Below are 15662 nucleotides of genomic sequence, written 5' to 3' on the forward strand. Positions count from 1 at the left end.
ATTTATTGTGTCTATTTTAACCTTAAATAAGTTTTCTTGCATTACCTAACTGCACCGTAATTTGATGACCAATCTTTCGTTGTGGCAACATAACTGATTACGTTGTGACAACCGGAAAAGTGAAATTCCTGGATTTGTAGCCACAATGTAACTTTGGAACAGTCCGTCATGATGACGTTGTGGCAACGTCGAGGATCAATAGTTGTTTGTTGGTTACCAGTTGGCAATTTTTGCTTTTAATGATTATTCTATGGGAGGACATGCAGTAGTCTAACCTAATTTATGTCCTTATTTTCCCAACATAATTTAAAGGCTATTTAAACAGTTGTGCGTATGAATAATGAATGCAGACTAAAAGTTAATTAACTTCATTTATTTTGAAAGAGAACAAAATGCAACAATAAAAGAAACTGAGACCTATTGCCACATAATTGCAACGAAAATACAAGGCTAAATTACTTCTGTGCTCATATTAAACTCTACTTAGAACAACTTAACACTTAATGCAAGTAAAAATGAATATATATATATATATATATATATATATATATATATGTATGTACAGTTGTCCTCAAATGTTTTCATACCCTTGGAGAATTGGTAATATATGTACCATTTTTAAAGAAAACATGAGTGAGCAAGCAAAACACATTTCTTTTATTTCTTATGGGATTCATATTCAACTGTAGGTTATAACAGAATGGCACAATCATAAAACAAAACATGGCAACAAAGAAAAAAATGAAATGACCCCTGTTCAAAAATCTGCATACCCTTAGTTCTTAATACTGTGTATTGCCCCCTTTAGCATCAATTACAGCGTGCAGTCTTTTGTAACAGTTGTCTATGAGGCCCCAAATTCTTGCAGGTGGTATAGCTGTCCATTCATCTTGGCAAAATGCCTCCAGGTCATGCAAAGTCTTTGGTCGTCTTGCATGAACTGCACGTTTGAGATCTCCCCAGAGTGGCTCGATGATATTAAGGTCAGGAGACTGTGATGGCCACTCCAGAACCTTCACCTTTTTCTGCTGTAACCACTGGAGGGTCAGTTTGGCCTTGTGCTTAGGGTCATTGTCATACTGGAAAGTCCAAGAATGCCTTTAGAGCTCACACACCCCCAAAACATCAGTGAGCCACCACCATATTTCACAGTGGGCATGGTATTCTTTTCACTATAGGCCTTGTTGATCTCTCTCCAAACAAAGCTCTATTTTGGTCTCGTCACTCCAAATTACAGTGTGCCAGAAGCTGTGAGGCATGTCAAGGTGTTGTCGGGCATATTGTAACCAGGCTTTTTTGTGGCACTGGTGCAGTAAAGGCTTCTTTACCATGCAGCTCATTTTTGTTCAAGTATCGTCGTATTGTGCTCCTTGAAACAACCAAACCGTCTTTTTCCAGAGCAGCCTGTATTTCTCCTGAGGTTACCTGTGGGTTTTTCTTTGTATCCCGAACAATTCTTCTGGCAGTTGTGGCTGAAATCTTTCTTGGTCTACCTGACCTTGGCTTGGTATCAAAAGATCCCCAAATTTTCCACTTCTTAGTAAGTGATTGAACAGTACTGACTGGCATTTTCAAGGCTTTGGATATCTTTTTATATCCTTTACCATCTTTATAAAGTTCCATTATCTTGTTACACAGGTCTTTTGAAAGTTCTTTTCTGCTCCCCATGGCTCAGTATCTAGCCTGCTCAGTGCATCCACGTGAGAGATAACAAACTCATTGACTATTTATACACAGACACTAACTGCAATTTAAAAAGCCACAGGTGTGGGAAATGAACCTTTAATTACCATTTAAACCTGTGTGTGTCACTTTGTGTGTCTGTAACAAGGCCAAACATTCAAAGGAATGTAAACTTTTGATCAGGGTCATTTGGGTGATTTCTGTTATCATTATGATTTAAAAAGGAGCCAAACAACTCTGTGATAATAAATATGATCATTATCCTTAAATAAAAGACATTTGTTTTTGCATGATCAGTCATATTTTCAAAATCAATGCCAAAATTTCACAATTTCTGCCAGGGTATGCAAACATTTGAGCACAACTGTATGTATGTGTGTGTGTGGCAGACCTCTTCCTTTCCTATGGAGGAGGAAGCGGGAGCCAGGTGAACAATCCATGTAAGACTTAAATGCCAAACTTCAGCGTACATCAACACACAAATGTGCTTTTCAGCACAATAAACAAACACATTCAACAATGCTCAACAGCCTTGCTTTTCAGCAGTCACTGTGACACAGACACACACACAGCACACAGTCTTCTCTCTTTAAATACTCCCGCCACTCCCTGGAATGCGAGACCAGTGTGGCGCACAGGTGGAATTCGTTTACCACTTATCTCTCTGGCCTCACTCTGCCACGCCCTGCTGGCCACATACCCCCATCGCCAAACCCAGACCATGGAGTCACTGGGCCTGTGACTAGCCCCCACATTTCTTGAGAGGGAGTGTTGGTGTGGAATGGCTTCTGGGAAAAAAAACAAGATGAGGGGAAGGAGAGGGGGAGGGAGGAAAGGGAGAAGGAGAGAGGAGAGAGAGATGGGCACGCCGACCCCCCAAACACGCTGCCAAACAGTCCTCAGCCAGCTGCACTGCCTCCGTCAGCGATGCCGGGCGATGGCACTGGACCCCCTTCAGCTGTCCCTTTTGGTCGCCGGGTGATGTACTGCTCCAGCACCACCGGATCGGGATTCTCCTTGGTGTCGCAATCTTTAACCAGCGGCGAGGACTCCATGACAGTGCCTTCCTCCTCCAGATCCCGGGTTTTGGCACCAAATGTGGCAGACCTCTGCCTTTCCTATGAAGGAAGTGAAACCCGGGAAAACAATCCACGTTAAGAATTTACTGCCACACATTCAGCGTACATCAATATATAAACGTGCTTTTCAGCACAATAAACAAACTCATTGTAAGACTGACACAGAATTGTTTGCATCACTTCCGGGAAAGTCAAAGAATTTTGCGAGAACCAAGGTCACAAAACTCTCACACAGAGGAGCATCTCCACCTGAGAAAACACACCCTACTGATTGGGGATCATAAAATGCAAATCACACTCACATCTGCTCTCTCTCTCTCTCTCTCTCACCTCAGGTCACTTTAAGGACACTAAAAACTAAGTTATGACTTATTCTGTTCTGCAATGTAAAAGGTTTTCTGATCATACATGTTTGGTATCATTCAAGAGGTCTCAGTGCAACTGGTAAAACGGTCGCATTCCCTTTCAGCAAAGTCATATCACAAGTAAGATTTAAGAACTTAATAAAATACAGTATTCTATCCGGGACATGCCCCTCCCAAGTCTCACACAGAGACCAGATGCTGTATGCAGATTAGGTGTATTCTTTGTAAACATCAAACAACCTACTCAATCAAAGGTCGACTTACAACTCCCTAAATTGGAAACCAAATCCTAAATAACATCAAACACACATCTGAAATAACAATGGAATCGTTTGGTACTTAAGGAAGGATAGCAGAGAAGCTCGGGGAATCTGTAAATCAGATCTCCCATGCTTTGTCATTTGCATGTAGTTTTTTCACTACCAGGTAATTGCAATTTGTATTTCTTTTGTTTGGTAAATGTTTGAATGGAATACAACTTTAATTATATTATTATGCTTGGTTCACTGATAGCTTTGAGTTTGATTTATTATTTTAATTGGATTGTTTGAATGTATTACTATTACCTGGTAAATAAATTGTTATTATGATTCATTCTGAAGGACTGTTTTCTAGTATATTTCTTGTTAACTACAAATCTAATTAAGCTACTTCAGAAGTAACCCATTAGTTAAGTATGTAAAAGGCTAAACGGTAAACCGAAAATCTATAATAGAACTTAGCCAAGTAGAATTAAATGGGAATACTAAGGGTAGGACAGAGAATCTGTAAACAGAACTTAATTGACTGGGGCTAAACGGTAAACCGAGAACCTATAAGGACTTAGTCTAAAACTTACTAATATCTGAAACTGATGAATTTGTAGTTAAAGGACTTGTGTCCAGCTGGCACTGGACCCAAATAACATTGAAATAACAAATGCAGTCTAGAAGAAAGAATTACTAAATTCAGAGCATAGATACATCAACAAGGTTTTTCATAATTGGAGTCAGATGAAATAAAGAAAAGAATTAATGATAAGATTAATAAAACATGGAACTCAAATCAAATAATCAAAGTATTATTTAATGTCGCACACGTTAAGACAGAACACGCAGGAGACCTTCAGCCACGCCATTGGATACCGTCCTTGGACCAGTGGGTGACTTCCCCCTTACAAAGTGGTGACCCCGACATGATAATCCACTCCGAACCGATAGGTTGTCCCCCCTACAAAGTGGTGACTGACCTCCGTGATCTCCCAACCACAAGCAAGTGATGTCTTCCGAAGCGCGACATTCAGTTCCATTCCACACAGGACATGAGGTTTGGTCTTCTTCTCTGCCTTCATCTGCTGTGCTAAGTCCATTCTTTTTGCCTTTTAGAAATTGTGAGGGAAAGCCTCAAACACTACATACAGACACATTTGTAGAATGGGTCGAAATACCCATCGTTAGACTGGAGACCGTAGAAATCCGGTGGGGCAAAAGAATTAGAAGGAAAACATGGCTTTCCAGGGAAATTGTAGCAGCAGCGTAGACAAGGAGATTATGAAAACTGTGGCCATACAAGTAAAAAACCTCCTTATTCATTTAACTGACAAAGGACTAGACTTCAACTGGGACAATAATCAAATGATATCCTGGTATTCTGCCGAGGGCCAAAAATTAGCATCTAAAAGCAAATACAAAAAGATTCCCATCACTATGTTATATACACTTCGTCGCAATGACCAAAAAAACCATTGCCGAAAATGAATGAACTATAATGAACATTAAAGACATTGAAATATCGCGATCGGAAGAACTAATAAACCTAAGAGCTCAGGTAACCGCGTTTGTGTATGAGAAACAGGGTTGGGCAAGACAGAGCGAGACAATGGCAATAAAGATTGATGAACTCGAAAAGAGACTCAAAACCGGCAAAAATTACATCTCTGCACTCGAAAATTGCTGGGATAACACAGGATTTCCAGTGGCTGCAATTAAACAAGCAGCACTTTATGAACTCGCATTTAATACAGAGACGCGAAACGAAAGTGATGACGATGATGATGATGATGTTGCCGCACTAGAAAGTAGGCGACGGAGAGAAACTCGTAACCGAGCTCCGGTTCAAGAGCCGAATCAGAGGGGTCAAATAAACGTTCAAGAGCCGAATCAGAGAAGTCCAATAAAAACGAGAACAAAGGCTAATAAAACAACAAAAAAATCTGTTAGGGTCGCTGTAATAAAAACAATGACAAACACAGACGATGAAGTGACAACGATCAGCCGGCCACTAACCTGTGAAGAATGCACTAAACATAAAGAGGTGGTAGGAATAATGCCAAGGAAAGGTCCGTTTCAACCGTACTGGGATTCATTGATTTTACAAGCTTCCATTTGTAAACTGGAAGTGAGGGATCTTTGGCAAATAGCTCCACTCACCATCCCAGAGGAGCTCAGACCTAATCTGACTCAGGAAATTAAATCTGGGACCATTCTAAATAGGCTAGATGATGAAACAGACAAGGATATTTACGAACGACTGAAACAGACATTGTTAGAATTACGGGGGACAACACCCGCAGAGTGGGAGAAAATCATAGGAATAAGGCAGGCAAACAAAGAATCGTTTGAGACATATGCCGAACGAATGTGGATCACGTTTAAAGAGCATTCAGGTCTAGAAGACGCAACCCGCAATGAAGAGGTTCTATTACAGCTCATAAAAAACAATGCAGGCCAGCCAATCCAGCAAGCTCTGCTAAATGGTGTAGATCCAGCAGAAAACACATTCAGGTCATTAGTTCAGTGGGGCTCAAAAATAGAGAGCAGATGGAAATCAAAATCTCGCTCAATCGCATCAAATCAATGGGTAACAGAAGGAAAACAAGACTCCGAATTGATTAAGGGTTTTGAGAAATTACTGACTGGAAATCAAGAACAAAACAGACCTGATGACAAACTACGTGCTGATTTGATCGCCATATTAGAAAAACATAATCATCAATAGGGGTGCGTGGCCTCCATAGCTGTTGGGAACATAATTATGAGCAGAAACCGGATAAAAATAAGAGCTAACCTAGGAGGCTGGTTAACTAATATTCTTATTGATACCGGCGCAACGTGTTCCTGTACAGATATCGCACTACCCCTAACCAACGAAACAATTCAGATCAAAGGCATCGGTGATACGCTAATGATAGCAACAAAAACAAAGCCAACTCGACTTGATTTAGGTATGGTGGTACTAGAAGAGTCCTTTTGGTACCTACCAAATAACAGCGAAGGAACTGTACTGGGAATGGACATCATGAAGAAACATGGCTTTGTAATTCATTGTTCTGAAAAACAAATTGAATTAAAAACAAAGAAAACTGTAAAAATGTGTTTATCACACAAGAAAGCCAGCATCATGTCCATCTCCACTACAGATCCAATTCAACAGCTAATTCAAAAACACAGCAGCATTTGGGCTAATCATGAACATGACTGCGGCCTCATTGACTTTGTCATGTGCATTGAAGGGGAACCCCCTCCCCCGCAAAAACAATACCGCATCAGATCCGAGGCAGAAGCTGCCGTTCATGAAACAGTGAAACAACTGGAAGTCAGGGGGGTAGTTTGGCAGTGTAGTTCAACAATAAATTCTCCATGTCTTCCAGTACCAAAACCAAATGGTAAATGGCGTCTTTGTATTGATTATCAGCGGCTCAACAAAGTATTGCCCAAGGCTATAGCCACAGTGGCAAACCCGTCAACTTTGCTTTCACAAATCTCAACAAAAGCGTCGTGGTTTACTGTCCTCGACATTAAGAATGGCTTTTGGTCCATCAAAGTGAGATGCGAAGATCAATGGAAATTAGCGTTTATGGTAAACCAGATTCAGTACACGTGGGAAAGAATGCCGCAGGGTCTCCATAACAGCCCAGCCATTTTTCACGGAGCAGTGGAGGACACACTCAAACCGTTGTTAGATGCAGGCAACGTAATCCACTATGTCGATGACATACTAATTTCAACAGAGGGGTCAGTGGATGAACATTTACAACTTGTTGACGAGGTGTTACTGACACTTGGTAAAACCGGATTTAAACTAAACAAAGAGAAAGCTCAAATCACGCAGAGAGAAGTGCAATACTTGGGCTACACAATAACGAAAAGCCATTGCGCGTTAACAGACGACAGGCGGAAATGCATAGCCGAACTACCCCGACCGCACACACTGAATGCATTACAAAAAGTTCTAGGAACAGCAAACTATTTAAGAGACTTTATTCCTGATTTCGCAAACACCACTGCACCGCTGTACTCGCTCGTAAAAGGGAAATCAAAGCCTTCCGACGTTCTAGAATGGACAGAAGAGCATGAACAAGCTTTTACAAGTTTAAAACAAAACTTGTGCGCTGCGCCCGCTCTGGGTTTGCCCAACCCATCAAAATCATTCCATATGCAAGTATACGCTCATGAAAATACGCTAAGCGGAGTGCTAGCTCAAGAGCATGGAGGGAAATTGCGTCCGATTGCCTATTACAGCCGAAAGAAATCTCCTGTTGAACAGGGATTCGACCCATGCATGCAGCATGTGCTGGCGGTTCATTGGATTTTAACCACAACAGAACCTATTGTGGGTTTACAACCTGTTGTTGTGCATACAATGCACACACCAGTGCAAATGTTGCTGCAGGGCCGAATTAAAGGGGTATCATCACAATGATTAGCAACCTATTAGGGGACGTGGAGGGCCACCCACACACATGCCAAGCAAAACCAGAAACACAGGGTCCGGTTCATGACCAAAAACTCCCGAACCAGACTCAAGTGTACATTGATGGCTCCCAGTACTGGCAAGACGGTCAGTTCCATACAGGGTGTGCAGTGTGGACTCCTAATCCTCTCGATTCAGATGCTGACCAATTGTTACTCAAATTACCCGCAAACATGTCTGCACAAGAAGCAGAACTCATTGCATTGCTTGAGGCTGTCAGGACACATCACGAATCGCTATGTGTGTTTACTGATAGCAGATATGCATTTGGCGTAGTGCATGTTTTTATGGCTCAGTGGCAATTACGCAAGTTTCTAACATCCACCAGGACACCGATAAAACATTTTAATATAATCACCTCGATTTGGCAAGCAATCAAAACACATGATTCCCCGGTCTCAGTTGTTAAAGTGCGTGCGCACATTAACAAAAACCCAGACGAACATGAACAAAATAACAACATTGTTGACAAACTAGCAAAATTAGCAGCTATAAAAGGGGATGAATGGCAGCCCGATATGCTAATTGCACCTGCTGTGAGTGCGGTTCAGGTTACTCCCATCGACTTAAAACAGTATCAACAGGAACTGTGGATCTCTGATGGAGAGCTTTAATCAAGCAGGATCAATTAATCAATGTCACAGAGGGCATGATTTTAAGAGATGGGAAATAAGTTTTCCCAGAGGCCCTCCAGAAACCAGTGATAAAACTATACCACGATTATGCACACGTATGAGCTCCCAAAACACAACAGCTGATACAACAGAACTTCTGGTGGCCGAGAATGGCATCAGACATTGAAAGATGGTGCAATACATGCATCGTATGTGCCACCATCAACCAAGGTAGACCTGGTCGAACTAAACTCTGCAGACCAGACCCACCAAAAGGACCTTGGGAATTATTACAGCTAGATTTTATTGGTCCACTACCCAGTGCCAAAGGGGGGTATCGCTATTGCCTAGTGATAATTGACAAATTCTCTAAATGGGTTGAAGCAATTCCCACTCGCAATAACAGTGCAAACACAGAGACACGAGTGATAGCGAACCATATCCTCCCACTCTGGGGGGCGCCAATACAGATTGAATCAGATCAAGGAACACACTTCCCTTGACAGATAATGAAACACATATGCAAAATGCTGAACATCAAGCAAAAATTTCATGTTCCATACAGGCCACAAAGCTCTGGAATGGTTGAGTGTGTGAATCGCACCATCAAAGAGAACATATCGAAACAGATCACGCTGCATAACAGGTGGACTGACGCGTTGCCTACAGTTCTGACAGTCTTGCGAGCAACCCCGTCCAAAGCCACGGGCATCAGCCCGTTCGAGCTGATGACTGGACGAGTCATGAAGCTCCCCATAGACCCAGAAATCACCCTAGCAGACCTGGGGCCCCTTGTGCTCGCATCTCAGCAGACTGTGTTGAAACAATTACAAGAAAGGCTGAAAGTGTTACATACACAAGCCACCTTGAAACAGCAACAGTCAGACCTGATTAATGATGCACAGTTCAATCCAACCTCTGAAGTGAAATATACTGAAGGTGACATGATAATGGTGCGTGTCTTTGTGAAGCAAGGTGCATTCACACCTAGGTGGCACTGACCATATGAAATCAAAGCTGTATGCAACAGCCACAACCGTAAAAGGGAAACTAAGATGGTACCACATGTCTCAATGTAAATCGTTCACAGGGCCACAAAAAGACTAACTGTGTTCTCTTTCTCTGTCTCAGGACCACCACAGCGATTCCATGGAGACCGGACACAAGACAGGTGTCCGGGCCCACCTGCATCAAGCACACACTGAAATGTGGGAGATGGGTGTGGAAATACTCAAAGGGGCCTCTCACACCTCAAATTACCATTACACCAAGAGAAATAGTTATATGGCCTCCCGGTGTAACACCGGAATCAAATTGTGCACCACAAATCTGTTGCAAATTAGGTTCCACCCATCTCCCAACCATGAACTTCTCAACACACACTCCAGCGTGGCCATCCCAACACAACATCACTGCCTGGTATCAACTAAAAAAATATCCAGGGGCTACAGAAGATGGGTTGCGCACCCTATATGTAAAGGACAATGATGGCATAGACCCAAAAATATGTTATTTTGTCAACAATCTGGAACCTGCTATATATAGGTGCACCCACACAGAAACAATAAACTCCACACACATTAGCTACACAGAATACCAATTCAACTTAACACTATACAAACCCTTTGACAACAAACCAAAAGCCTTCATTTGGACTAGCCGAAAGGAAGGAACTTATTGTGTGGGAAAATGCAAACATAGCATGGACAATTTCACTGACCCACACAACTGCTCATGGACTGTTAATCATTGTTTCAGTTTAATCACCTGTGGGTATAGCAAGCCAAAACAATGCCCGATGCTTTACCCTATTCCTCCTGGTGGACTTAAGGGAAATGTCAACAAAACTCTACTGCATGATGTAAATTTGGTTATGACTCATGTAACATACAACATTTCAAATATATTATCTGCTTATGTAAAACATTGCAATAATGATAAAAAAACGCATGCATGGCCACAGACACGAATCGATGATTTAATCTCTGATTACAAAGGCAGACTTGCCGTCCAAATACCACCTGTATGTACTAAACGGGACCTGCTTGGAAATATAGCAGGCCTTTTTGGCTCAGTAAATTCAATAGCCGACACATATAAGATAAACAGTCAATCACAATTTTCAACGTGGTTGGCTAACCAGGTGGCCACCGGTTTCCAAAACATCACAAATAGTAATGAAAATATCATAAAAGCGGTCAGATCCGAGGCACAGGCGCTTCTACTGATCAGTCACGCAAGGTTCAATCAGACCCATACCATCGAACGTGAAGTAGCCTGCAGATCATATGCACAAGATTTATTTACTGCTGCAAGACAAGAAATGTTAGATCTACATCTGTGCAAGACACCTAGGCATGTTCTAAATTATCTTATGGAAATTTTGGACCTGCGCAGTTGGCTTGCATCAGAAAAAATGAAAGGCATTAATTATTCTGAATTATTATCCACTGTAATGATGTATACTGGTGCTGAATGTTCTGGTTGCCTTGGATTCTTTGCCACCTTTCCTTTAATCCATCCAGATCAAGTTTTTACAAATTCCACTACTATACACCCTATTGGTGTGGTAGTGAAAGATCAGATAGTCAAATGGGATCACCTTACTGGTTACATGACGGTGAAGGGCACTGAGACCTTGTTTACCAGTTGCACATGTTGTCATGAAACGCATAACTATGTTATTTGCACATGTAACACATTACAACCTTTTTCTTCCAATGACACTAAGCTTATAAATGTTCAGTCATTACATGGGCATTCTGACGCAATCCAGGTGTCCCATACTCAGTGGTGTGTTGTCAGTGAGATGAGTTCCTTCTCGTATGGAGGACTGACCTGTCCTGCCAATCACTCCTTTTGCCTAGAGGTAACAGAGGACTTTTCTATGGGTCAGATCAACATCCTAGGGAGGATACCCCTGGACACTGAAGTTTCCCCATGGTGGGATGACACATTCTACGAACACAGCGCACAAGCTGTGGCAGACACAATGGACTTGGCACAAAGAATGATACTGCAGACGGAATACCACCTCAACCAGGCACAGATAGAAACAAATCTGGCCAAAAAGACTGCACAGATCCTCTCCAGTTCCTCTACACGCTCAGCACTGTATGCTTACACATGGTGGGACTGGGTATTCCGGGGATGTGCAATTGGCAGCGCCTTCATTTTCACCTTCACACTGTTCCAGTGTTGCTATTTCAGATGCCTCATCGGATCCTTACGAACATCAACCAATGCGGCACTGGCCCTCAGCCCACTGCATCTGCACACGCTTCAACGACTAAGATAAAAACATTTTTGATTAAACCCAGCAGACATTTTACAATGACCCCACCTGGACGGTTCTGGAACTGTCCCTGGGGGGCCAAGCGGAGGAGCTGTAAGACTGACACAGAATTGTTTGCATCACTTCCGGGAAAGTCAAAGAATTCTGCGAGAACCAAGGTCACAAAACTCTCACACAGAGGAGCATCTCCACCTGAGAAAACACACCCTACTGATTGGGGACCATAAAACGCAAATCACACTCACATCTGCTCTCTCTCTCTCTCTCACCTCAGGTCACTTTAAGGACACTAAAAACTAAGTTATGACTTATTCTGTTCTGTAATGTAAAAGGTTTTCTGATCATACATGTTTGGTATCATTCAAGAGGTCTCAGTGCAACTGGTAAAACGGTCTCATTCCCTTTCAGCAAAGTTAAATCACAAGTAAGATTTAAGAACTTAATAAAATACAGTATTCTATCCGGGACATGCCCCTCCCAAGTCTCACACAGAGACCAGATGCTGTATGCAGATTAGGTGTATTCTTTGTAAACATCAAACAACCTACTCAATCAAAGGTCGACTTACAACTCCCTAAATTGGAAACCAAGTCCTAAATAACATCAAACACACACATCTGAAATAACAATGGAGTCGTTTGGTACTTAAGGAAGGATAGCAGAGAAGCTCGGGGAATCTGTAAATCAGATCTCCCATGCTTCGTCGTTTGCATGTAGTTTTTTCACTACCAGGTAACTGCAATTTGTATTTCCTATGTTTGGTAAATGTTTGAATGGAATACAACTTTAATTATATTATTATGCTTGGTTCACTGATAGCTTTGAGTTTGATTATTTTAATTGGATTGTTTGAATGTATTACTATTACCTGGTAAATAAATTGTTATTATGATTCACTCTGAAGGACTGTTTTCTAGTATATTTCTTGTTAACTACAAATCTATGGTCAGAGTTGGCTTAATTAAACTACTTCAGAAGTAACCCATTAGTTAAGTATGTAAAAGGCTAAACGGTAAACCAAGAATCTATAATAGAACTTAGCCAAGTAGAATTAAACAGGAATACTAAGGGTAGGACAGACAATCTGTAAACAGAACTTAATTGACTGGGGCTAAACGGTAAACCGAGAATCTATAATAGAACTTAGCCAAATAAGACTAAATGGATAAAGCCAAGAACCTATAAGGACTTAGTCTAAAACTTACTAATATCCGAAACTGATGAATTTGTATTTAAAGGACCTGTGTCCGGCCGGCACAGGACCCAAATAACATTAAAATAACAAATGCAGTCTAGAAGAGAGAATTACTAAAATTCAGAGCATAGATACATCAATGAGGTTTTTCATAATTGGAGTCAGATGAAATAAAGAAAAGAATTAATGATAAGATTAATAAAACATGGAACTCGAATCAAATAATCAAAGTATTACATAATGTCGCGCACGATAAGACAAAACACGCAGGAGACCTTCAGCCATGCCATTGGATATCGTCCTTGGACCAGTGGGTGACTTCCCCCTGACATCATTCAACAACACTCAACAGCCTTGCTTTTCTGCAGTCACTGTGACACAGTTACACACACAGCCCCATGCATCTCTCTCCCCATCTGCCGCTGTCTTCTCTCCTTAAATACTCCCGCCACTCCTCCCTGGAATGTGAGACCAATGTGGCGCACAGGTGGAACTCGTTTACCATTTATCTCTAATATTTACAAAGGATATAAACTTGATATTCTAGATAACTAAATAACACGATACCTCAACTTGAGCTTCCCTCTGTCTTGTGAAATGGGCAGTTTGTGACGTTGGCACCAGGGCAGTGTGTTAATAGAAGGTTTTAGGACACAAACACACATATACACAAACAGATCGCATGTGATGAACACAATGTGGTGTGTTTAGTGTATAAGCAGATGTGAACACTTACACAAACTCCTCCAGTGCTGCTCTGAGATCTCAGCTTGCGAGTATTTCAGCATTTTATTTAGAATGCAAACTACCACACAGGAGGAAATAATAAAAGTTCTGCCAAAATAAAAGCTCTGTTTAATTGGATGCATGGAATTGAAGACATTATGACAATTTCTACTATTATATACAGTAGAAAAATTGAATATTCAAATAGCAATAATACTACTAACAACAATACATTTTTTATTGTTATTATCATTATTTATAATAATTATTATTACATGTGTAAGCAATATCACTAAAACAAGTGTACTGAATATCAGCACACTGTGATTCAGTAGCAGCCTTTTTTCATTTTGTGAAGCTCTGTTGTGCAACATTTTAATTGACTAAAAAACTTACAAGTTTTGTTGAAAAGTAATAGTTATATTTGTATTTGATTAAAGCTTTATATTTTCATTTGATTAAACACTATTTTAATGATAACATTTAAAACATAATACATGGAATCCAGAAAAATTAAATGCTGAATTTGCAACTGCAAGACTTTATGCAGTTATTTTAATCAAGTCATCTTCTGTGTGAATTCATCAGTAATCTGAGACTTTTTATTTGTTTCCAAAGTATCAATTTATTATCGAACCTGAGGTGCCAGGGCTGGTATCTTACCAATAAAAACAGCATTGGCATTAACCAGTATCTATGAAGCAATGGTTTCCATTTACTGAAAAAGGCTGACATTCTAGCATTTTCTTCCATATGTCAATGGTAAATTCATGAGCTAACTAAAATAACTTTAAAATGAAAATTCACCCAAAAATGAAAATTCTCTCATCATTTACTCACCCTCATGTGTATGACTTTCTTTCTTCAGCAGAACACAAATTAAGATTTTTAGGAGAATATCTCAGCTCTGTAGGCCCATACAATGTGAATAGTGATCAGACCTTTGTAGCTCCAAAAATCACATTAAGGAAACATAAAAGTAATCCATATGACTCCAATGGTGAACTGCATATCTTCAAAAGTGATATGATAAGTGTTGGTGAGAAACAGATTAAAATGTAAAAAAAAAAATTATTATTCTAAATCTCCACTTTCACTGTTTCTCACCCACATCTATCATATCTCTTCTGAAGATATAGATTTAGAGTGTCTGTTTTCTAGATGTGGGCATTACAGAAGATCATGTGCTCTGGATACATTAAAACCACATTGAACACATTGAATAAATTTAGATGATAACATTTTGAAACTTTATCTTTTAAAATAAATTATTATTATTTTTGTTTACTTAAAAAAATAAATGTTAAATAATTATTAAAACAACTAATTATAAAAACCTTATTAAAACTACACATACATTTATTGAAGTGGCTGCTTATAATAAACCCACTGAAATAAACAACTCATCAGTGATTATATAATTATAACAGAGTAACCGAGCAGAGAAATTAAGGTAAGTATCTTATCTGACAATGATATTACAGTGGCCGTTTCCTTGATTCGGCTCGCCTTGTTGATTTTATTTCCTTATATTTTTCGTTGGAAAGCAAAAATGTCTACAAACAATTTTCATATTGAAAGGTGCACAGCAGGCAGAAGATTGGCGCGTATAAGTACGATCTTTACGGTAATTCATGTAGGTCAAAATACATGAGAAGCGTTGTGAAAATTCAATATCAGCAAATCACAGACATTTGCATTGGAACAGGATTAGATTTCTCAGAGGACCCTTGAGTTAGCCGAAAAACAGTAGGTAATTTGCTCTGGAATTTGGAGGTTGTGTGAGAAAAACACAGACTTGTCATATTCGGATGGGATTCAAATCACAAAGTTTAACACTGTTAAACACAAATTTCTTTAACCTCCTCAGGGAAAACTAGTCTCCTCCAAATAAGGCTTTTGCATTTTTTTTGGAACAGAATTCACTTATTATTAAGCAACTGTGTGAAGATGCGTTATTGAAGGTTAAACTGT

At 40.2% G+C, this 15662-nt stretch overlaps 2 protein-coding genes across 6 annotated transcripts in view; one reads left to right on the plus strand and one right to left on the minus strand.

Moving 5' to 3' along the window:
* The window catches only part of LOC127413427 (highly divergent homeobox-like), a 107374-nt gene that overhangs the window by 81977 nt on the left and 9735 nt on the right, over positions 1-15662 (minus strand). The window lies entirely within an intron of this gene.
* LOC127413429 (uncharacterized) lies at positions 10346-11770 on the plus strand. Its single transcript, XM_051650587.1, has one exon. It carries the CDS (start codon positions 10346-10348, stop codon positions 11768-11770), a length of 1425 nt encoding a protein of 474 aa, XP_051506547.1.

Source organism: Myxocyprinus asiaticus, chromosome 22 (assembly GCF_019703515.2).
Source record: "Myxocyprinus asiaticus isolate MX2 ecotype Aquarium Trade chromosome 22, UBuf_Myxa_2, whole genome shotgun sequence".
Lineage (NCBI taxonomy): Eukaryota > Metazoa > Chordata > Actinopteri > Cypriniformes > Catostomidae > Myxocyprinus > Myxocyprinus asiaticus.